Source organism: Amphibalanus amphitrite, unplaced genomic scaffold (assembly GCF_019059575.1).
Source record: "Amphibalanus amphitrite isolate SeventyFive unplaced genomic scaffold, NRLGWU_Aamphi_draft 000559F_arrow, whole genome shotgun sequence".
NCBI classification, from domain to species: domain Eukaryota; kingdom Metazoa; phylum Arthropoda; class Thecostraca; order Balanomorpha; family Balanidae; genus Amphibalanus; species Amphibalanus amphitrite.
The window spans coordinates 368,934-391,700 of NW_024882053.1; the positions used below are offsets into that span (position 1 = coordinate 368,934).

The 22,767-nt window shown below is 49.5% G+C and overlaps 3 protein-coding genes across 5 annotated transcripts in view; 2 read left to right on the forward strand and 1 right to left on the reverse strand.

The window, feature by feature from the left end:
* Positions 1–22,767, forward strand: part of LOC122393858 (cubilin-like) — a 53,233-nt gene that overhangs the window by 17,568 nt on the left and 12,898 nt on the right. For all 3 annotated transcript variants that reach the window (XM_043390277.1, XM_043390280.1, XM_043390279.1), the window contains 7 exons: positions 1,949–2,068; positions 2,302–2,392; positions 2,697–2,905; positions 3,281–3,429; positions 5,031–5,143; positions 6,644–6,837; positions 7,802–8,024. In XM_043390277.1, coding sequence (XP_043246212.1) covers positions 1,949–2,068; positions 2,302–2,392; positions 2,697–2,905; positions 3,281–3,429; positions 5,031–5,143; positions 6,644–6,837; positions 7,802–8,024 — 1,099 coding nt within the window. The remainder of the gene's footprint in view (positions 1–1,948; positions 2,069–2,301; positions 2,393–2,696; positions 2,906–3,280; positions 3,430–5,030; positions 5,144–6,643; positions 6,838–7,801; positions 8,025–22,767) is intronic.
* LOC122393860 (cytochrome P450 3A31-like) lies at positions 9,000–10,918 on the reverse strand. The gene has a single exon (XM_043390282.1). The coding sequence runs from the start codon at positions 10,390–10,392 to the stop codon at positions 9,235–9,237; it is 1,158 nt and encodes a 385-aa protein (XP_043246217.1). The 5' UTR covers positions 10,393–10,918; the 3' UTR covers positions 9,000–9,234.
* On the forward strand, positions 12,083–14,060 carry LOC122393859 (probable cytochrome P450 6a13). The gene has a single exon (XM_043390281.1). The coding sequence runs from the start codon at positions 12,215–12,217 to the stop codon at positions 13,769–13,771; it is 1,557 nt and encodes a 518-aa protein (XP_043246216.1). The 5' UTR covers positions 12,083–12,214; the 3' UTR covers positions 13,772–14,060.

The window sequence follows — 22,767 nt, forward strand, 5'->3', positions numbered from 1 at the left end:
GCATTTTTTGCCCCCCCTTTAGTTTTTTTCGATATATCTGGAGAACCGCTGCGCCGATCGTCACCAAACTTTCAGTACCCTCCCGGGAGTAGCTAGCGCACATGGTGACCAAACATTTTTCCAAAGGCTATGATACGTTGGCCGCTAGTGACGTCAGAGTGACGTCATTTTTGCCATTTTCGGCCCAAAAAAAGGTTTCGCGGGAAGAGCTGTCAGGCCTTTAGCTTTAGAGATACAGAAAAATGTTTCAGACATAAGAGGTGTAGAATGAAGAGGGCTACAAACCTGATATTTCGGTTTTTCGATTTTTTTGGATTTTGACCCCCAAAAATTAAAAATAGATTTTTTGAATATAATAGCCGAAAAATCCAAAAAGTTTTTTGAATTTCGAAAAAAAAACGGAATACATGTGCTAATTCCTACCACCTTCTATCTACATACCAAATTTGAGATCAATACCTCTTTTTTGGCCAAGTTATAGCGAAAAAACTGTTCAAAATTGATGACGCCAAATTTTCAAACTCAATTTGTAGCAATTCTAGACCTCGTAGCGCAAAACAAAGACCACCATTAGACTCCCCGTGACGAGCTGCATCGAATCGATACCCATTTTATCCAAAAATATCAACTTTGAAATTTGACCTTTTTTGACCTGACCTTGACCTGACCTCCACCAGAAAGTGACCTAAACCGTACCTGATGGTCTTATAACCAACACTATTGAGTTGGAAATGAAAAACTGGCCATAAAACAGGCATCGCACAACCATAGTAAAGTTGGGTTCATGTGGTGACCCTTGGTGACCTTTGGTGACCTGAACTGTGACATGACCTGGTATGACCATTGACCTCTAATAGCAACATATGTACTAGACAACTGACGCCCTGTCGCTGATTTTCGACAAAATGCGTTTTACTCGGTGTTATAGCGCTTTCCCTTGAAGCCCCGTAAACGGTGAAACATTTTATCTTTGACCTGACCTGTGACGTCATCGGTGACCCCCAGGTCAATGAAATTTGGTTTCCTTCGACAAATTTGACAGGGCTATCAAACGCCGTTTGAATTTTCCGGATCCGTCCAGTAGTTTCGGAGATACGGGGGGGGGCAAAAAAATGCCCCCCCCCCCCCCCACCGCGCGGAAGATGGCCGGGAGGCCCACCGCCTGCCGGGTTAACCCATTCTTTATAAAGTACTAAGCCACACAGATCCGGCAAGTTTCTCAGCCCCGAACACCTATAATCCGAACCATGCACTGACGGATTGGATGGTAGGTAATACCATCTCGCCGTGAAGAACGGGGCAGTACTTCTTCAGCGCGAGACATTAGACAGCCTGCCTCAGCCTGTTGACCTTATCTAGGTTAGAGGAGATTCAGAGGCTTAGGGGAGGACTTCCAACGCCATCCACACTCCACCACTGTAATGATGCTCTGCTTCATAAGGAAGGTAGAGCGAGGAGGAGCGGTAGAGCAGCCATGGTGACAGTGAGAGCATTGCAAGCAGGCTAGTGAGATACAATAATTACGACAACGGCGAAGTGAGTTCAATCCATTGCTCTCACTCTCACTGTCACTCTCACTCTCGTCTCTATTTGTCTCTCCCCTTCTCTCTGTCTTTTTATTCCTCTTTCTCCATCTCTCTTTCTGCTCTATCCATCCCTCCATCTTGCTCTCGTCTCTCTGTTGTCTCTCTCCTTCTCTTTGTCTTTTGTTGCTCTTTCTCCATCTCTCCATTTCTCTATCTTGCTCTCGTCCCCGTGATCTTTCTCCTTCTCTCTCTCTTTTCTCTCCTTTTTCTCTCTCTCTCTAACTCTATCTCTCTTTCTTTCTCCCCCTCTCTCTGTCTCTGTCCCTTTCATTCTCCAATGCCTGATAGTCTGCCTGTAACTTGCAGCATACTTGGTGTAGCTCCTCATAGACATCTAATTGATTTTCTCATGGACGTTTCAGCAAAATATGAGCTCGGCACACCCATCCCGGGCAGTCCATGCAGCTTCGAGATAAACCACAGCAATCAGAAGCGGAAGGGGCTTCTGGTGTCGCCCACCTACCCAGGAGTGTACCCAAAGGGTAAGACTGAAATGACTTGCATGATAAATGTAGGTAACGTCGATTTGTATTAAACTGAACGATATAAGCAATTGTGCAGATGTTCCACCGTTGTTGATCGTATCAAAGAAGTACATGGAGAAGCTTTAGCATTGTATGCAGGGCGAATCCAAAGAGTGAAATGAAAATTCGCAGGGCGGAATGTTTTTATTCAACGAGGCCAGGGTAACAGGAACGTTCTCATATCTTTTCAGGTCTGAACTGCGAGTACCGCTTTGTGGGAAAACCCGGCCAGCGGATACGACTCGAGTTCAGAGACTTTGACCTCTTCATGGGCGGCCATCAGTGAGTAGAGACTCTGGGGGTGCATCAACTAGCGGAGTCTAGCTGGGCTGGGTTAACTGATTTCAGGGCGGGTCGATGACATTGTTCGTATACGGTGGCAGTATGTGGCTGAAATGGGAGTAGTTACTGAGAGGACACCCATCACCGGTTTTTTTTTTTTTTTTGGTGAAGGTTGTGGTATAGCCGCCTTATATGTCTGTCTGCGCTCTCAGTACCTCATTACCTCCGACTAATCAGTGCTCCTCTACACCTATAGGCATCGCTCCTCGACCACTAACCGCCCCTCCCTCGTAACTTGTTCCAGCTGCCCGTTCGACTTTGTGCGCATCTACGACGGAGCCAACCAGTCTGCCCCACTGATCGGCACTTTCTGCCGACCTGAGCGGAACCTGGTCAAATACTCCACCGGCCATCAGCTGCTGATGACCTTTGTCACCATCCAGAGGACGCCCAACCCGGAGAAACGCGGCTTCAGTGGCATCTACGAGTTCAGCGAGAGCTTCGTCAACCTCGGTCAGTTATCCGGAAAGACAATGGAGCTGGGGACTGTTTGCTGGTGTGCTGGAAAAGCGTAAAGTACACTGGCAATCATGTATATCAAGAGAAAAGCAAGAGCAATTACTATTGTAAACGAAGGCTTTTTAGGATATCCAGGAGCTTACGGAGATGCTGTTTCGTTTGCTAGTGATACCGTGGTATATTTAGCGTCCAACTGCATCGAGGAGGCAAAAGGAATATTGTCCGAGAATACCAATACCAAAAAGGTTATTGTGCAAAAATGCCGGTTTATGCAGTATCAGCCGTTCTGTGTTGCCTGTAAGTTGAGATTTTCAGAATGTCCTCTGGCTGTTAAGTTTACAACTTGATTCGCTGTAATTGTTGTTTCAGATTTTATCACTGGCCAGCACATACGCGGAACAGAGTGTGACCAGAGGATTCTGAGCAAGAGAGAGTCGTCAGGCATGGTGTACTCTCCAAATTATCCATTTCCGTATCTTCAGAATATTGTCTGCAAGTACTTCATATACGGAATGAAGGTAAGCACTTAGCGTTCAATAAAGGGATGTGAATTGAACACCAATTTTTGATATTCATATATCGATGGTCCATGCTAGCCGTTTTGACGACGGCCATCTGGCACACATTTGGTGTAGATTAGGTGCATATTTGGAACGGATTTGGTCAAATTAGGTTCACTGTAGCCGTTTTGATGACGGCCATCTGGCACACATTTCGTGTAGATAAGTTGCACATTTGGTGCAGATTTGGTCAAATTAGGTTCATTATGTTTCTTCAAAGTTATCAATTTGGGTTGCGCAAACGCTTATATGTCTCATTTTTCAAATAATCAGGCATCATTTTCGATTAAAACACTGAAATAAATTCAGGACATGAAGATATGCGTTATATTAGGTCGTTCAATAAGTAACGAACAATCGGTCATAACTTCTTTATTTCTTTATTTAACACTTTCAAACTTTCACAGATTATAGATCAAATGTTTCTGAATATAGCCTTTGCCTCAAACCAGTCGCCGCCCACCTGCACACACTTCTCCCAGCGTTCCGGCCAACGCCGGAATTCCGCCCGGAAAAACGCGTTTTCCGTCTTTTTCACCCAGTTCTTGACAACGCACTTGACTTCAGCGTCGGTCTCGAAGTGTTCACCACGGAGGCCATCCTTCAGGGGCCAGAGATGAAAATCTGAAGGAGCCAGGTTCGGACTGTAGGGCGTCTGGGGCATGATATTCAGCCCTGTCTCGCGATCTCCTCGCGTGTGGCGTGAGACATATGCGGACGAGCGTTGTCATGGTGTCATCCTGGTGGGCTTTCTTGAACCTGGGCGGACTATGGACAGCGGGCCGCTACATCACAGTCCTGCAGGAGACTGAGAAAAGCAATACTGAAGAAGAGGCGCGGCTCGGATGTCAACAACATCACCATACACCGTGACAACGCCCGACCGCACTTGTCTCACGCCACGCGCGAGGAGATCGCGTGACAGGGCTGAATATTAAGCCCCAGCCGCCCTACAGTCCGGACCTGGCTCCTTCAGATTTTCACCTCTTTGGTCCCCTGAAGGATGGCCTCCATGGTGAACACTTCGAGACCGACGCTGAAGTCATGTGCGCTGTCATGAACTGGGTGAAAAAGACGGAAAACGCGTTTTTCCGGGCGGAATTCCGGCGTTGGCCGGAACGCTGGGAGAAGTGTGTGCAGGCGGGCGGCGGCTGGTTTGAGGCATAGGCTGCATTCAGAAATGTCTGATCTATAATCTGTGAAAGTTTGAAAGTGTTAAATAAAGAAATAAAGAAGTTATGACCGATTGTTCGTTACTTATTGAACGACCTAAGAGATTTAGTGCAGATTTGGTCAAATTAGGTGCATTCGCCAGATAGCCCGTGGTGAAAACAACTACTCTTATGCTATTTGGTATCCAAAACATGTTTTTAAGCAGGATTGCTTATTTCGTGATACTTGATTGTCGTTTTTGATGATTTAGCATATATTAATGATTATTGATTAACTCGATTAGCTTCATTAAACAAATGGGAAGTTTAGGTATAGGCTGCCGGGTCTCAGGATAGAGCCAGGGTCACTGGCTGCCATGCTGACCGGGTGACCTCCCCGGTCGTCAGGACTCTCAGAACCTGGAGCGGGTGCTGCTGATGTTCGACATGTTCGACGTCCCCGGAGAGGCGCTGCAGACAGGCACCACAATCGCCGAGTACGACTCCGACACCGACAAGGGGTAAGGACGCGCCGCGATAAGACAAGAGGTAAGGGTGCTGCGGTAAGACAAGGGGTAAGGGCGCTGCGGTAAGATAAGGGGTAAGGGCACCGCGGTAAGACAAGAAGTAAGAGCGCCGCGGTAAGACAAGGGGTAAGGGCACCGCGGTAAGACAAGGGGTAAGGACGCGCCGCGATAAGACAAGGGGTAAGGGTGCTGCGGTAAGACAAGGGGTAAGGACGCGCCGCAGTAAGACAAGGGGTAAGGGCACCGCGGTAAGACAAGGGGTCAGAGCGCTGCAGTAAGACAAGTGGTAAGGGCGCCGTGGTAAAACAAGAGGTAGTAAGACCACTGCGGCTAGACACGGGTTAAGACAGGGATAAGAACGCCGAGATAAACAAAATGAAATGAGATAAAACAAAATGAGATAAACAAATGCACATCAGAACAGGATGTCAGCCACTTTCTGAAAGTTTCATGATACTCTCACCTTACCCCACATCCCCTGCCACGTCCTTCTGCTGGCCAGTCTTGCTCACAGCTATAATAACGATCTAAAGGACCATCTCATTACGAAATACGAATACAACACACCCACGTGACTGTCCCCATGCCGTCTTGGTCAGGTGCGACCGTGTACCTGACAGGTCAGGACACGAGCTCACCCCCTCGTCTTCCCCAGGTGTGACGGCGGCTACGTGCGCATCTATCTGCGCGGTCAGGACACGAGCTCACCCCCTCGTCTTCCTCAGGTGTGACGGCGGCTACGTGCGCATCTACCTGCGCGGTCAGTACACGAGCTCACCCCTCGTCTTCCCCAGGTGTGACGGCGGCTACGTGCGCATCTACCTGCGCGGTCAGGACACGAGCTCACCCCCTCGTCTTCCTCAGGTGCGACGGTGGCTACGTGCGCATCTACCTGCGCGGTCAGGACACGAGCTCACCCCCTCGTCTTCCCCAGGTGCGACGGTGGCTACGTGCGCATCTACCTGCGCGGTCAGGACACTAGCTCACCCCCTCGTCTTCCCCAGGTGTGACGGCGGCTACGTGCGCATCTATCTGCGCGGTCAGGACACGAGCTCACCCCCTCGTCTTCCTCAGGTGTGACGGCGGCTACGTGCGCATCTACCTGCGCGGTCAGTACACGAGCTCACCCCCTCGTCTTCCCCAGGTGTGACGGCGGCTACGTGCGCATCTACCTGCGCGGTCAGGACACGAGCTCACCCCCTCGTCTTCCCCAGGTGCGACGGCGGCTACGTGCGCATCTACCTGCGCGGTCAGGACACGAGCTCACCCCCTCGTCTTCCTCAGGTGTGACGGCGGCTACGTGCGCATCTACCTGCGCGGTCAGGACACGAGCTCACCCCCTCGTCTTCCTCAGGTGCGACGGCGGCTACGTGCGCATCTACCTGCGCGGTCAGGACACGAGCTCACCCCCTCGTCTTCCTCAGGTGTGACGGCGGCTACGTGCGCATCTACCTGCGCGGTCAGGACACGAGCTCACCCCCTCGTCTTCCTCAGGTGCGACGGCGGCTACGTGCGCATCTACCTGCGCGGTCAGGAGGTGAAGGAGGCGTTCGACAAGTTCGACCGTGAGCTGTGCGGCCGCCAGGTGCCCGAGTCGGTGCGCTCGAACGGCGCTCGGCTGACGCTGGTCTTCAGCAGCGGAGCCACGCAAGGCAGCGGCTTCAAGGCCAACTTCAAATTCGAGACAGGTGGGCTGCAGCTGATGACCGTTCTATCAAGTTGGCATGCGATGACTTTGACTAAAATCGGATTAATCAACTGTTGATGATGTTGAAAAGACACCTTGATTGAGGGATTTTTCTACCTTTACCGCCCGAAAAAGTACCAATTTAGCCACCCGAACCCGCCAACAGAGTACCTAAATATCTAACCACCTCTGCCTTCCGACAGAGTACCAATCTGACAACCTCTACCAGACGATAGAGTACCTTTCTAACCACCTCTACCTCCCGATAGGATACCAATCTGACAACCCCTACCTCCCGACAGAGTACCAATCTAACCACCTCTACCTCATCTCATCACATCTCATATATTTAACACATTCATTCGAAACAAACAATCAGTGTCGCCTCGATTGGCGCAAAAGTGCCGGAGCACTTAACTCGGGGCGCCGCACAATCACACTGGGTGCCGCCCACAGCCTCGCAGCCGCTGCCCGCCACCGCGCAGACCGCTCTCAATAGATGTAAAGGCGCCGGCGCCGAGGGCAGCGCTCTGTGACGACCGGTGTCAAAGGACTGGGCGTTAGTGATAGGTGGCAGGATGGGAAGGAGAGGCCTCCCGACAGAATACCAATCTGACCACCTCTACCTCCCGAAAGAGTTCTTTTCTAACCACCTCTACCTCCCGACAGAGTACCTTTCTAACCACCTCCACCTCCCGACAGGCTACCAATCTGACAACCCCTACCTGTCGACAGAATACCAATCTGACCACCTCTACCTCCCGACAGGGTACCAATCTGACCACCTCTACCTCCCGACAGGGTACCAATCTGACAACCCCTACCTGCCGTCAGAGTACCAATCTGACAACCCTACCTGCCGACAGAATACCAATCTGACCACATTTACCTCCCGACAGAGTACCAATCTGACCACCTCTACCTCCCGACGGAGTGCCAATCTGACCACCTCTACCTGCCGTCAGAGTACCTGATTCCGGGTACCGCCGCCCCCGACGGCAGCTGCCGGTTCACCTACAACTCAGCGGCCGGGAAGCGGGGCGACTTCAACTCACCTCGCCATCCGGCCAACTACCCTTCAGCCACCGCATGCGAGTACACGTTCGAAACGCAGCGTAACGAGCAGGTGCGCCTGGTCTTCGACAACTTTAAGGTGCGCGCCGAGAACATCAACGGTTCGGCGTACGGGTGAGTTCGGGACGGGGGAGCTCGCTGCCGAGATTTATATTCAGAGGCGGCTACTCGGCGCTCGCTGTTAGCACTGACACAGTTGGCCGCTACGTGCCCATTTCATTAGTAGTCGACCACTTCCCATCGACATTAATACATATGCAGGCTGATCCTCCCTGACCACTGCCCCAACTATCAGCACGGATATCTGCCCCCTGACCATAACAACCCTCTTTGCTCCTCGTGTCGACAAGCCTGATGTTGAGCGAGTAAAAAATAACAATTATAAAGAGCAATTAAAAATATATAAACCAAAAACAGTGGCTGTATCCGTCAACAAAAGTGATTCTCTTATCACAAGTAATTTCCGCCCTTAGTTACATGACCTTGCCTTGAGCTGATCTTCGATTCTCCTTCAAACAAACACCAAGTCATGGCACAATTTGATATGATCAGTCATTTAGCTGAGATAAAACTTACAAATTAAGAGTTATGTTTTGGCTGTGTAAACCGTTAGTCAGGTTATAACAAAAAGGAATAAAAAGGCCACCACCGTCTAATGTTTCACGAAAGCATGGATCAGCGCATGTGCTGATGTGCACATAGACGGTGGCCTTTTAACTAGAAGATCTTACCGTGAGACAAGACAGTCGGAGAACCTAGATCTGGTTGCTCCGCGAACAGATTTTATTAAATATTAATTTTCATATCATGGCTCTGAATTATGGAATAGTTTGCCCACTAGAATGAGGAATGCCTCAAAATGTGAATTGAAAAGTACCTCCTAGCAAAAGCAGACACTGACAACTGATGATCACGTTTCACCCAATGTGTGCGAATGTACTCGTATGTGCCCTGCAGTGTACCGTTAAACGTACCAACCATCACTGTTAACCGCATGAACAGACGTGTTGGAATTGGCCATTTTCCACTGTAACGCCCACTTTATGCTTGTGGTTAGTGGAATACACGATTTAATAATAACAATAATAATAATAATGTGGATGTTTTATTTTGTTTATTCTGCCCTTATTTTATTCAGTTTTGAATCACTTCGTGATAGCTAACATATATTCAAATGCGACATTCCAAAACGGCAATAACCATAATATTTGCACGGCCCAATTGCAACAACATAATCACTAATCATCCTCAGAGATGAAATATAATCCATAAAAGTGATCTTCTAACTTCCCTGAGGCAAAAGCCCAGACTTGGCACCAAGCAATCAGCGTCGCACCACCTTGAGCCAGGTGCTGCCCTTCTCCTGGGTCTGCGCAAGCCGAGGGTCCAGCACCGGCTCCATCTTCCCGGACTTTGGGCCCGTCACCAGCGAGTACTTCCTCAGCAGCGCCACCAGTGCCACCTTCGCCTGCAGCAGCGCGAACCGCATGCCGATGCAGTTGCGCGGTCCCTGACCGAACGGCAGGTAGGTGTACGAGTTGCGCATCTCTTTGCCTGTGGTCAGAAACCGATCCGGGTTGAAGGACTCCGGGTTCGGGTAGAGATCTGCGTCGTGCTGCATGGCTAGAGGAAACATGTACACAATGCTGTTGGCTGGCAGAACTGCGTCCGTGCCAGGAATGGGGTAGTCGCGAGTCGAGCAGCGCGTCAGCTGCGCCAGGGGGTACATCCTCAGGGTCTCCGTCAGGACGCTCTCAAGGTACGGCATGCCGCTGTTGACTTTGTCGAAGGCGATGGAGTCGTCACTAGATGGCAGTGCTTCGTCTATCTCGGCTTGGACTCGTTCTTGCATTTCAGGATGGAATGCAAGCTGACGCGCAGCCCACGCCAGAACGTTTGAAGTGGTATCGCTTCCTGCAAAGAAGAACAAGACGCACTGAGCCGTGATTTCGTCGTCGGTGAGCTTGCGCGCCTGACTGTCATCCCGACGTGAGTCGATGAGCAGCTGAAGGTAGTCATTGCGACGACGTTCCGGGTGCTCCTCTCGTTCCTTGATAGTACGTTTAGAGATGTTCACGAAAAAGTCGATGGCCTCCTTGTTAACCACAATGCTTGTCGGATCAAGTCGTTTCTTGATGAAGGACGGCATTATGATATAACTCATAAGGGCAAACATGCTCAGAGGTGTCAGTGGACTCCTGAGCAATTGTGCCTTCTTGGCGATGGTCGACTCTGGATTGCGGATGGAATCGGCATCCAGACCAAACGCTACTGACGCTATAGTGTCCATGGTGAGTCTAGCAAACAATTCCTTCACATTTACCTCTCCGTCTTTCTGGGACTCCTTAAACATCTGATCTGCTAGAGTGTTGGAAAGCTCTTCTAAAATGACTGTCATGCCACGGATTTTCCCGGTAGAAAAGGATGGAGTGGATATGCTTCTCACATCTTTCCATTCCTGTCCAGTGAGGCTTGACATCATCTTCGAAAAAACGCTGCCCGAAACAGAACTGAAAAAGTCTGGACGCCGGAACGGGAACGTTTCAAAGTCCTTGACCAGAATATTTTTGATCAGCTCTGGATCACTCACCACTATTCCAGGGCCTCCCCAGTCGATGATACCCAAGCATCCTCCTGCCTTTTTCGCCTCTTCATATAGTTTTGCACAGCCCTCATAGAAAGGTGTTTTAAAGAACTCCAATCCGGCAGTTTCCCATGGGGAAGCGGTACGGCTTGTTGGCGATACCCTTCCCCTTCCAGAAGTTCTTGTGGCGCGTCAGATAGCGGTAGATCAGCGTCAGGAGCAGCACCACGAGACCGATTGTCACCGGGCTGAACACCAGGGACGCCAGCCAGCCGAGCCAGCCGAGACACGCCGACAACATGACTGACAGACACTGTGATCAGGTCGCACGAGTTTTAGACAGGACGGTAAAACTATGCGTCCTCTCTAACCGATGCCGCGTAGAAGCGCAGGAAAGCACACAAACGTCGCCGCCGGCCGATGGTGACTTGATACGGTCATAGCGAAGAGAGAGAGAGAGAGCTCTTATACAGCCGTGCTAATCAGCAAGGTCGCCACCCGCCACACCTTCCCGTGGTCAGGGAATGATTAGCACTGTTTCTTGATAACAAGGTGCCCTATGTGCCCACCTTATCGATACGTCTGTTCGACGAGTCGGCGCTGCTGGATCATGTCATAAAATGTTACAACTTCTGCAATGTTAACATATTAAGTTTTCCGTAATATCGGCACCGGATATTGGTATATTTGAATAACTGTCAATTCTGGATTATATCAATATTACGCACGCTATACCTTAAGGTAGAAAGCTTGATGTCTTCTTTCGCAATGGGCGTTGTAAATGTGTGCTCTTTCGGGTGCGAACTTGATGGGAGTCCCAAAACCTGCGACTATTCATCACCGATTTCTTATTATTTCTTCAATAAGTGAAGTTTCCGTTTAGTTGCGAATGCGATAGCCAAACGAAGTTTAAGCACACACAGCTGATATTTCTAGCCAAAGTCAGGTCCCAGGCACCGCATCGTTGACGAAATGACCAACCGCCACCACCAATAAGAACGTCACTGACCTCTGACCACCGATAGGCCACAGCCTGCGCAGGGCTTCAGACAATACTCTGACGTCACCCAGCAGCCCCATCCACTGCTTTTGGCGCACTATGAAAGCTGCCGAGCAACAGCAAGTATTACCTTTGCACACACATTGTGGTAAATTTTGATTGGCAGTGAAACGTCGTGATAATTATGCAAAATAAAGAAGAAATAGAGCAGGTATGTAAGCATTCAGTGCTAAAACTTCGTTGCTGAAGTCATGCATTCAACATCTTTTTAAAGAAAACAAAATTTGAATGGCAGGCGAATTGCAATCTTGAGCATTACCTTATGTGACCTCATACCAATACACGTGTAGCAGCTTTTTCATGGTCAAAAATTCTAGAAATAATATGTAGGTATATGGATTCAGGTAATAACATTCGCACCAATTTTTGTTACACTTTAGTTATACATATACCACGTCAGCGAGTACACAGGTTTTGCATCTCCATCTCCCTCGAAGCCGGTGGTGGGGGCGGGGTGCGGTGACCTTGCCGATAGGCTCTGTGACTCATTGCTGCCGCCTCCCGCTGCGCATCGCACCGACTGGCCTCAGTGGACCACCAGAGGCCGGCTGGGACGGTGGTGCACGCTCCTGCCCGTCTACCGTGCCACCACGTCTGTGAGAGAGGAGACTTGGCTTCACCGCCCTGCCCGCCGTGCGACCTGATCACGGTGTGTCAGCCATGTTGTCGACGGTTCTCGGCTGGCTCGGGTGGCTGGCATCCCTGGTGTTCAGCCCGGTGACCATCGGTCTCGTGGTGCTGCTCCTGACGCTGGTATACCGTCATGTGACGCGCCACAAGAACTTCTGGAAGGGGAAGGGTATCGCCAATCTGCCGTATCGTTTCCCCATGGGAAACGCGGGATTCGACTTCTACAAAACACCGTTTTATCAGACAAACGCAAGGCTCTATGACGAATCAAAGAAGGCTGGAGGGTGTTTGGCCATGATCGACTGGATGGGCCCTGCTCTGGCAATCAGCGATCAAGAAATGATCAAGAATGTCATGGTTAAGGACTTTGAAACATTTTCAGTGAGGCAGCCAGCCTCTCTTAGTAACAGCGAGAGTGTCTTCTCGAAGATGATGACCAACATGAGGGGTCAGGAATGGAAAGATGTCCGAAATATATCCACTCCTACTTTTTCTACTGGGAAAATCCGCAGCATGACAACCCTTTTGGAGGAGCTTTCAAACACCCTCGCAGACCAAATGTTCAAGGAGTCCCAGAAGGATGGAGAGATCAACGTCAAGGACGTGTTTGCGAGATACACCATGGACACAATAGCGTCGGTAGCGTTTGGTCTGGAAGCCGACTCCATCCGCAATCCGGAGTCAGCGATCGCGAAGAAAGGCGTGCTGCTGAGAAAACCTCCACCCATGTACAAGATCCTGATCTTCATGAGCGTTTCTTACCTGCCATCCTTTATAAGGAAGCGCTTCGATTTCACCTCTTATATATTTGGGAACAACGCCCTGGAGTTCTTTGTCGACATCTCAAGGAGAACTATCAAGGAGCGAGAGGAGCACCCCGAACGGCGCCGCAACGACTACCTTCAGCTGCTCATCGACTCACGTCGGGACGACAGTCAGGCGCGCAAGCTCACCGACGACGAAATCACGGCTCAGTGTCTTCTGTTCTTCTTCGCCGGGAACGACACCACATCAAACGCTCTGACGTGGGCAGCGCGTGAGCTCGCTTTTCACCCAGAGGTGCAGGAACGCGTCCAGGCTGAGATAGATGAGGTGCTGAAGTCCGACAAGGACTCCATCACCTTCGACAAAGTCAACAGCGGCATGCCGTACCTTGAGTGCGTCCTGACGGAGACCCTAAGGATGTATCCCCTGATGCAACTGACTCGATGCTCGACTCGCGACTACCCCATCCCTGGGACGGACGCAGTTCTGCCAGCAAACAGCATTGTGTACATGATGCCGTACTCTATGCAGCACGACGCAGATCTCTACCCGAACCCGGAGTCCTTCGATCCGGAGAGGTTCCTGTCTAACAACAAGGAGGCACGGAACTCGTACACCTACCTGCCGTTCGGTCAGGGACCGCGCAACTGCATCGGCATGCGGTTCGCGCTGCTGCAGGCGAAGGTGGCACTGGTGGCGCTGCTGAGGAAGTACTCGCTGGTCACGGGTCCCAAGTCCGGAGAGATGGAGCCGGTCCTGGATCCCGGGTTCACGCAAACCCAGGAAAAGGGTGGAACCTGGCTCAAAGTTGTCAGGCGTTAATCGGTCTGCGCTGCACTGTTCTGCATGCTTTCAGTGGCTAGGTCGCCCGAAGTTAGTTCTTTAGGTAATCTGATTTTCTTTAGATATTGTTGTGGAAGCTTGACGCCATACAAATATGTTATACTTTCTCCTACGCGAGAAAAACATGACTTTAGCGGCTACAAATGATGGGTCTTAAGTGATACCAATGATGCTGAATGCCGGTTATCTTGTTGTAGGTGATGTCGCCATCTAATTAATCTGTTGCAATGTTTGAGGAAATATAATATAAAGGAAATGAGGGAGACCATACAGGCCACAGACAACTATCAGCCACAGCCCCCAGACTCCAGACGTGTGGCTGACAGCGACTCGGATGTGCGGCAGACGTTCGATTGTCAGGGGTGAAACTTAACCCTAGTCCATAGTGGTGTTTTGACAGCGTCTAACGTATATGGGGGGGGGACGTCCATTGGACCCCCTTGCCGTTCGGCCCCTGATCGAGCTAATGCTTCGTAGAGAAAAACGAGCGTGCTGCCCTCGACGAGAGGAAGCCGGAGATACCCAAGTTTAAGGTCCTAGTTCATTTTTTGACCTTCCAGGTCAGGTATAGGACCCAAAAGTCGAGAAAATCGGGACCTGCTAGAACTTTGCAAAGTGAAGTTGTAATAGGGCTTTTTGGGGTTTCGATCACGAATTTCATGTTAGACTTGACGACAGATGATGTCTTCATGCATTTAGGCCTTGTCGGGTCGGGTCAGGTCAACCAGTAGGCGTCCTGTCAGCTATCCATAGTATCAATCAACCACCACTGACAGCTTCGTAACATGCTACGAATGCACCACTACGTCGTTAATGTTCAAATGATTTCTAAATTCGAAATCAGCTCCAAAATCTATCTCAAAATAATGTAGCACTCGAAAAGTGAACCACGGTCTTTGAATATCATTAACCTGATTTGACCTTCAGGTGACCTTGACACCCACTAGGGGAGAGTGGGGTAAGATGCCCAGGGTGGGAAAGACGCCCCACCCCCTCTAGCGGGGAAACAAAGAATCGAACCTGGAAATTAATGTTCTTAGCGTAAAGCGGAAGCCTGCCTTGTTAACTGCTCAAAAATTTGCGAAGCTCAGTTGGGCAACGGCTGGCTGGTGATTGCATGTTTTTTATTTGCTGCTTTCAAAAAATATTTTGGCGTCAAAACATTGTAAATATCAAAGAAGGTAGATAATTTTTGCGTCCCTTGCTATAGTCGTGATACATTAACATGCGTGTACTGTGTCCCAAACAGTTTGTTTCAGATTGTAGTTTTATGGCTAACAAATTGTGCTGATTTAATGTTACTTCGGTACCTTGGGGTAAGATGCCCCCTGTCCTGATGGGGAAAGACGCCCCCCTAAATCCGTAGGCTGTCCTTCAAGCAACCCGTCAAATCATTTATTACATAATTGTGATGAGAGACAAAAGCCGATCTGGGACTATTGAGAGTCCGGTACGGTCGGGTGCTCCCCATGCCGGTCTCTCGGCCCACACAGCGACTTTTTGGGCGGCATCTGACTCTGAGAGCCCTCACGACGGCCTCTGTGGGCCCCATTATTGGTTCCAGGGCCCCTCACGACATCCTTTGAGGGCTCCCACGTTGGCTCCACGGGCCGCGCTGGCATCCGAGGTCCCCACGATGGGCTCGAGAGCCCTCAAGCATCATGAAGACCTATAAGGGCCCCACAGTGGTCTCCAAACGCCACCACGGAGGCTTGTTTGGCCACGCTGGACTACGATGGCCCTAACGATGACCTCTGAAGCCCCTTACGACTACTTTTGAGGGCCCTTACGATGACGTTTGGTGTCTACTGCAGGCTCGAAGGGACTACTGATTCGTTCAGGCGATTCACGTGCCTATTTATGTCACTTTTAGTGCAGGGGGCATCTTACCCAACGCCAGGGGGCGTCTTTTCCACCCTGTGGGGTAAGATGCCCCCTTTCACTTCTTCAGGAAAATGCTTAATAGCAAAAAAAGTTATCATATTTTAGGCACGAAAGTCTGATATTTTTGGAGAAAAATGATGTCGGCTTCCGTTGAAACTCCAAGTTTTGGCTTTCCAATCATCATTTTCGAATAATATATGACATAGTCAAACCCTGGGCATCTTTCCCCACTCTCCCCTATAATGCATGAGATTGATGAGATCAACATCATTTCACATGGTTGAAAGTTTAAAACCACAAAAAGAAATGAAACGCGCGCATAATGTGAGCCGACACACGCCGAATCGCGATTCCGGCCAAACATGGTATCGAGAAACAGGTCACAGGTCAAACGCCATTTGGCTCAGGGTCATGAAATTTTTCAGGGTAGGTGTAAAATTGATCAGCTCAGGGTACTATAAGCTTCGTCACGATCGGCCGATTTTTGCGCGAGTTAATCGCGAAAAAACCGGAAGGGTTTAACCCCCTATCAGTGCAAAGGTTAGCAGGCATATTCTTGGGGAACCTCTCAATATTTCCCAAGGCCCCACAGATGATAAGCTGGCTACCAATGTCCTACAAATGGCGGCGTGTGCTGTCGAACTCACCTCACCTGGGCATCGGGTGCAGCAGCAATAAACGCTACCGCTCCATCCAAACCCAGGGTGCTCCTTCAGAGCTCTCGGCGCCCGGTACTGAAGACCACAATAGGGCTGGGACCTGATCAACCACGCCGATATCCTTGGCACCAAAAAATAGCCATTCCGATTTGACCTATAGCGCATCCTCACATACACCAATATTTTTTCTTCTTAGATCATAAATTTCTCTAGACGATCATAGGTGTCTCAATATCCTTCAGGGCTTATGACCTGTAGGACGCCTCAAGTCATCAACTAGTCAATAGCATCATAACGTATACAGTCATAGTCATATACTATCATACTGAAGTCATCCTAGTGTGGTTAAGGTTTCCAGATGATTCTATACTTAGGGTAATAGTGTCCACACAGGATTTTGGGACATCCTCAGTCTCTGAAAAGCTTCACGACGCCCAGGACACAATAGACTCGACAAAGTCTGCTGGACGCCCTAGACTCCTGAAATCGCACAGCTCAGAAGCTGCAAGACGCCACGCCTCAAAACTACAATTTTAGGAGCCGCAGAACTGCGCAGCAGGATCCGATAGATACATTTATTTAGTTATTTATTGATTAGATATTTGCGATTAGCCCGCCCCTCTCTGGGTTATTTAGTCGATCGCGTCCTGCTGAAAGGGGAGGGGGTGGGGCAGCTTATGCCTCATCCTTTGTCCGCCCTACATCTGCTGGCCTTCCTGGTACTGCTGCGCCGCCCTATCGCGACCTCTCCTTACCCGGTACAGCGCTCTCCTGTCCTCCGTTACCCACCCCTTCAGAGGTGGCTCCTAGAACACTTCAGTAGAAGTACGACGTGACTCATCAGACCAGCAGACCTGTACCCTCATGTCGACTGTAGAGATGCAGGGTCAGGCGGGGGGCGTAGGCATTACTTCCTCAGTATTTTTTACGCTTTTGGTCAAAAAATCTTTCTTTACAGAATGTATGTTCATTGTTTTGAACACATTAGCGGGACGCCGCCCATTCGATATTGTTTCAAGTTTCAACACATGTATGAAGATGACCAGACGTAGGTATTCCCAAAAGCAGCCAGCCTCAACCCAGTCAGGTCATTTGCAAATGATCTGAATTCTCAAGGTGCTTTGAACATAAGCAGCTAGTTATGGCAGACCCAGCCTATGCATAGTTAAATATTAGCACTTTGCATATACTCATGCAAAGGATATCAATCCCGAGCCCCATTGCATGTGAGAAGATAAACGTCTGTTTTTACTGCGATATAACACTGCATAGATGCATAGGTACACAATCAATTAACTTCGCTGTTCAAGAAGCAACCAAGTACGAAGTTGGTATATAGTGGGTAATCTCTAAAAATAGCCCTCTCCTCCCCACCCGGCACCCGCCCCCGATGGTTTATCGCAGGTGACCGTCTGTTAGAGCCGGCTGTTGCTGATAGGACCGGGACCGGCGGGCTCTCAGGCCGACGCGGACAGGCGGCCCGGGACGCCGCTGACTAGTGACCTTGCCGATAGGCTCGATGACGAAGCGCGCCAGCGGCGGCGGTATGTAAGCGCCCCGAGTAGCGGCGGTGACAACAGTGGGCGGCCAGCGCTCGGCGGAGACGGTAGTCTGTGCTAAGACGGACCGTGTGTCGGAAAAGACGTGCTTCGCCTTCTGTGTAACCATACCACGGTGTGTCAGCCATGTTGTCGGCGTGTCTCGGCTGGCTCGGCTGGCTGGCATCCCTGGTGTTCAGCCCGGTGACCATCGGTCTCGTGGTGCTGCTCCTGACGCTGACATACCGCTATCTGACGCGCCACAAGAACTTCTGGAAGGGGAAGGGTATCGCCAATCTGCCGTATCGATTCCCCATGGGAAACGCCGGATTCGAGTTCTTCAAAACGTCGTTCGATGAAAGCTCGGCTGAATTGTACAGAGAGACCAAGAAGGCTGGAGGATGTATGGGCATGATTGACTGGATGGGCCCTGCACTAGCAATCAGTGACAAAGACATGATCAAGAATGTTCTGGTCAAGGACTTTGAATCATTTTCCTTGAGACAGCCGGAATCATTCAACGCAGTCCAAGGGAACGTTATGTCGAAGATGCTGTCAAATCTGACGGGGCAAGAGTGGAAAGATGTCAGGAATATATCCACTCCTACCTTCTCGACAGGTAAAATCCGCGGCATGACAACCATTCTGGAAGACCTTTCTAACACCCTCGCAGACCAGATGTTCAAGGAGTCCCAGAAAGATGGAGAGATCAATGTCAAGGACGTGTTTTCTAGATTCACCATGGACACAATAGCGTCGGTAGCATTCGGTTTGGAAGCCGACTCCATCCGCAATCCGGAGTCAGCGATCGCCAAGAAGGCAGAAATGTTGAGAAAACCACCGTCAGCCTTCAATCTGTTTGTCTTCCTGGCTCTCTCCTCAATGCCGGAGTTCGTCAAAGAGCATTTCGACATGACCTCGTATGTCATCGACAAAGAGAGCCACGACTTTTTCGTCAACATCTCGAGACGTTCTATCAAGGAACGAGAGGAGCACCCCGAACGGCGCCGCAACGACTACCTTCAGCTGCTCATCGACTCACGTCGGGACGACAGTCAGGCGCGCAAGCTCACCGACGACGAAATCACGGCTCAGTGTCTTCTGTTCTTCTTCGCCGGGAACGATACCACTTCAAACACTCTGGCGTGGGCTGTGCGTCAGCTTGCATTCCATCCTGAAATGCAAGAACGAGTCCAAGCCGAGATCGACGAAGCACTGCCATCTAGTGACGACTCCATCACCTTCGACAAAGTCAACAGCGGCATGCCGTACCTTGAGAGCGTCCTGACGGAGACCCTGAGGATGTACCCCCTGGCGCAGCTGACGCGCTGCTCGACTCGCGACTACCCCATTCCTGGCACGGACGCAGTTCTGCCAGCCAACAGTATGGTGTACATGTTTCCTCTAGCCATGCAGTACGACGAAGATCTCTACCCGAACCCGGAGTCCTTCGATCCGGAGAGGTACTTGCCCAACAGCAAGGAGGCCCGCAACTCGTACACCTACCTGCCGTTCGGTCAGGGACCGCGCAACTGCATCGGCATGCGGTTCGCGCTGCTGCAGGCGAAGGTGGCACTGGTGGCGCTGCTGAGGAAGTACTCGCTGGTGACGGGTCCAAAGTCCGGGAAGATGGAGCCGGTGCTGGATCCCGGGTTCTCGCTGACCCAGGAGAAGGGCGGAACCTGGCTTAAGGTGGTGCGACGCTAAAACGGAGCTGCGCCGAAAATGTTTCGCCTGCAGCTAGACAAAGTTAGGCGGTCTGGCTGTTTGTGCTGTTACTGGACTGAATAGTAACGCTCATATCTATCTTTATCGTATGGGTAATTATTCAGAGACATCAAATGGACTCTGCGACGAACTTTTGATTGCCATTTGTCAGTGCTTCTTTCAAAGCGATTGGTCTAACTGGTTGTGCAGTGTGCAAATAAGTTGTGAGCTTAAGCACTGATCTTTCTTGTCGGTGTTGTTTCGTTGCTTACGTTGTGTTTTTGTGTGTTGTGTTTTGTGTTTGTGGTTGCGTTGGTTGTGTTTGTGTTTTGCGTTGCAGGCAAAGACATTGTTTAACTGTCTTGGCTGAATCAATAAAATAATTTGTTGAGCTTATCAACATACGTTTTGTCAATCCTATATCTTCCAAGTTCCATGCAATATCATGCTGTGAAGTTTGAATGGCGCAAGACCATCATTGTGTGGTATTGAGATAAAAGATCATTGAAAAAATGATACAAAAGGTCAGCTAATGTAACGTCGAACACTTTTCATATATAGATAGGTGGGTAATCGCACGATCATCGCACAACGCACCGATTACCCATGCTTTTGAGTTTTGGGTGGGTAATAGGGGTAATTTTGGGGAGGTTTATTGCTAGTTACGGACTTAGTGACTTTAATAGTTGGTGAGGGGGTTCAATCTAACACAAAACTAGTGGGAAGTGAGGGAAGGATACAGAAGCAATAAATATAGGTAAACAAATATTTTCATTAGTTTTTCGTTACGAATTCTACACATTTTTTAAAGATTGGCTAGGTAGCGCTCTGCTTACCATAATGTTTTCTGCTATTTATCTACTTGTGTTAACAGAATCAAGATTGACCAAATCTTGACCCATACCGCGAGTGATGGGGGAGGGGGGGGGGGGCTCTACAGATTCGATACTTCCGAAACTACTCGTCTGATATTCAAAATCTGAACGGGGCACGGTAGCCCAAAAACTGTTTGATGAAACTTCAGTTTGCTTACCTCGAGACCACTGATGATACCACGGGTCAGGTCAAAGTAAACATAAGTTACATTTCGACATAACGGCCGGCACATGTTAACCCTACCAGGCCAAGGGGTCGGGTACCACTGGGACAATTTTTCGCGATTGCTTGGAACACGCCGGCCATAGATAATTAAAAGTTGGCCTACCCGACTTTTGACTTAAGTCGGAACTTAATCTTTCACTTTTGCCGTATAATAACAAATACCTTCACCGTCGGTTCTATCTTCCAATTTAAGGACAGAGATCCCAAACCTTGGTGTTTTTTACCAGTTTTGTTGCTCCTCGTGTGGGGAGTCGTACATTGGATTCACCCATGTACGCCTCTTTACCAGATTGTGCCAGCACATGGGGATTTCTGACCGCACCGATTAAATGGTAATTAGCCCAAAGCCCTCATCTTAACATGATGTCATAATGCATATTGCATAATTTGCTTACCTACCTCATTATGATTGAGTTACGAGCCTACAGGCAGTAAAACATTTACCCAGTTGCAGCTATGAGCGTGTCTTACATGTCGAGCAATGGGACGTGGACGCGAGGTAATTACAGCCTACTAACTATGCAATAATTGTTCATTTATCACCTTTCAGGCCTACTCCTCTATTGACGGCGGAGGCAAGATGTGGGGATTCAGCCAATGGGCACGGAACCATTCACGGCAAATCGCCCTAGCTAAAATAAATAGCTTTGTTTGTTGGCTACAGGGACCATTTTCAAATGAAGGGAACGACTTTCTTCAACACCAAGAGGCCGCGGGGGTTGCAACCTAGATAGATAGTGGTTTCTGAACCTCGCCGCAAACTTGGCTATCTCAACTCAAACCCCATGTTAAAGGTGGGATAGTCCCTTTAAAGACCATGCTGATGAGTGTGGCACTGCCTTCTCAATCAACAATTTCGAGATTTTACAAAGAAGTTGCCTAGAATCGGACATGAGATTATTAGAATCTCTATATTTGTACAAACGCGGACCAAAACTGAAAACAAAAAACTCCGCCCTGCCAACTTAATATAGTGGTGTGAGTGACCTGCGCGTCACACAGCGGAGGCGTTCAGAGATAATTGAGACAATTGTCAGATACTTAGGGAAATGTGTATCGCGATTCAGTGCCTGATCTTACGATTTATATTAACCCGCGCCCTAATGGGGGTATTTTGCCCCCCCCTCCCATCATATCCTTTCCGTCATTCCATTTCCTGTTGTTTTTTAATAGCGAAAAACGACGGCGCGCAGCGCCGCCAAATGTTTAGTAGCTTTTCAGACATCAATTTGACATTTTTATTCAAAACTTCAAGTCGTAGGTCATCTAAGGTCAGGAGATATTGACCCTCGCACGACCAGGCCATTTCTCATAACACGAACGACCAGGGGGGGGGGGGTTGTTACGACCCCCCCTGGCGTTTCGAAACGGAAGGTCGTAGAGCTTAGCGGAAAAAACCAACGGATTGCTCTCAACGAGGTCTCGCGATTGGTGGTATATTTTTTGGTCCTAGGTCAACATTTGACCTACTTTTGACCGGTCGAAGGTCAAATTTTCGGAAAAATATACTTTTTTCAACTTTCGGCGGCGATTGCGGCAAAACGGTGGGAGATATCGACTTGAAACCTTCACTATCGTGTTCCTTGATCAATTCTCTATCGTTTGGTATGTATTTCGTTTCCCTAGCTCTAAAAATGGCGCGTTGGGAGCGACGGAAGTCGGCAAGGTCACAGTCGGCGGCAGAAATTCGAAAAAATCAAAATTTAAATTTTTGAAATCTGATTGTATTTTTGGATTTGGGAGGTCCATTTGCTCCCTATAGAAGCTAATATTGCTGCATATTCCCATTGAGGTGACAAGAATTAGCAAAATAGTGGTTCGGGCGCTTTTCAAAAATAGTACCGGACGCTGTTCCTCTTGTGACGTCATAACTCCGTGACCTGACCTGACCCGGTCAATTTTCTTGCACCACACGATAGCCAATGCTTGCCCCAACATGCATGGGAAGTTTCATCATGATCCATCAAATAATGTGGGTATCACCGGCAGAAAACCTAGGGATTCGGCGCACACGTTTGGTAACTGTCGGCCGGAGGCTGTACCTCTTATGACGTCATAACTCCGTGACCTGACATGACCCGATCAA

Bases quoted from the DNA above. Each gene is read 5' to 3' on its own strand.
- LOC122393860 (XM_043390282.1), bottom strand. From the start codon at position 10,392: ATGATGTCAAGCCTCACTGGACAGGAATGGAAAGATGTGAGAAGCATA.
- LOC122393859 (XM_043390281.1), top strand. From the start codon at position 12,215: ATGTTGTCGACGGTTCTCGGCTGGCTCGGGTGGCTGGCATCCCTGGTG.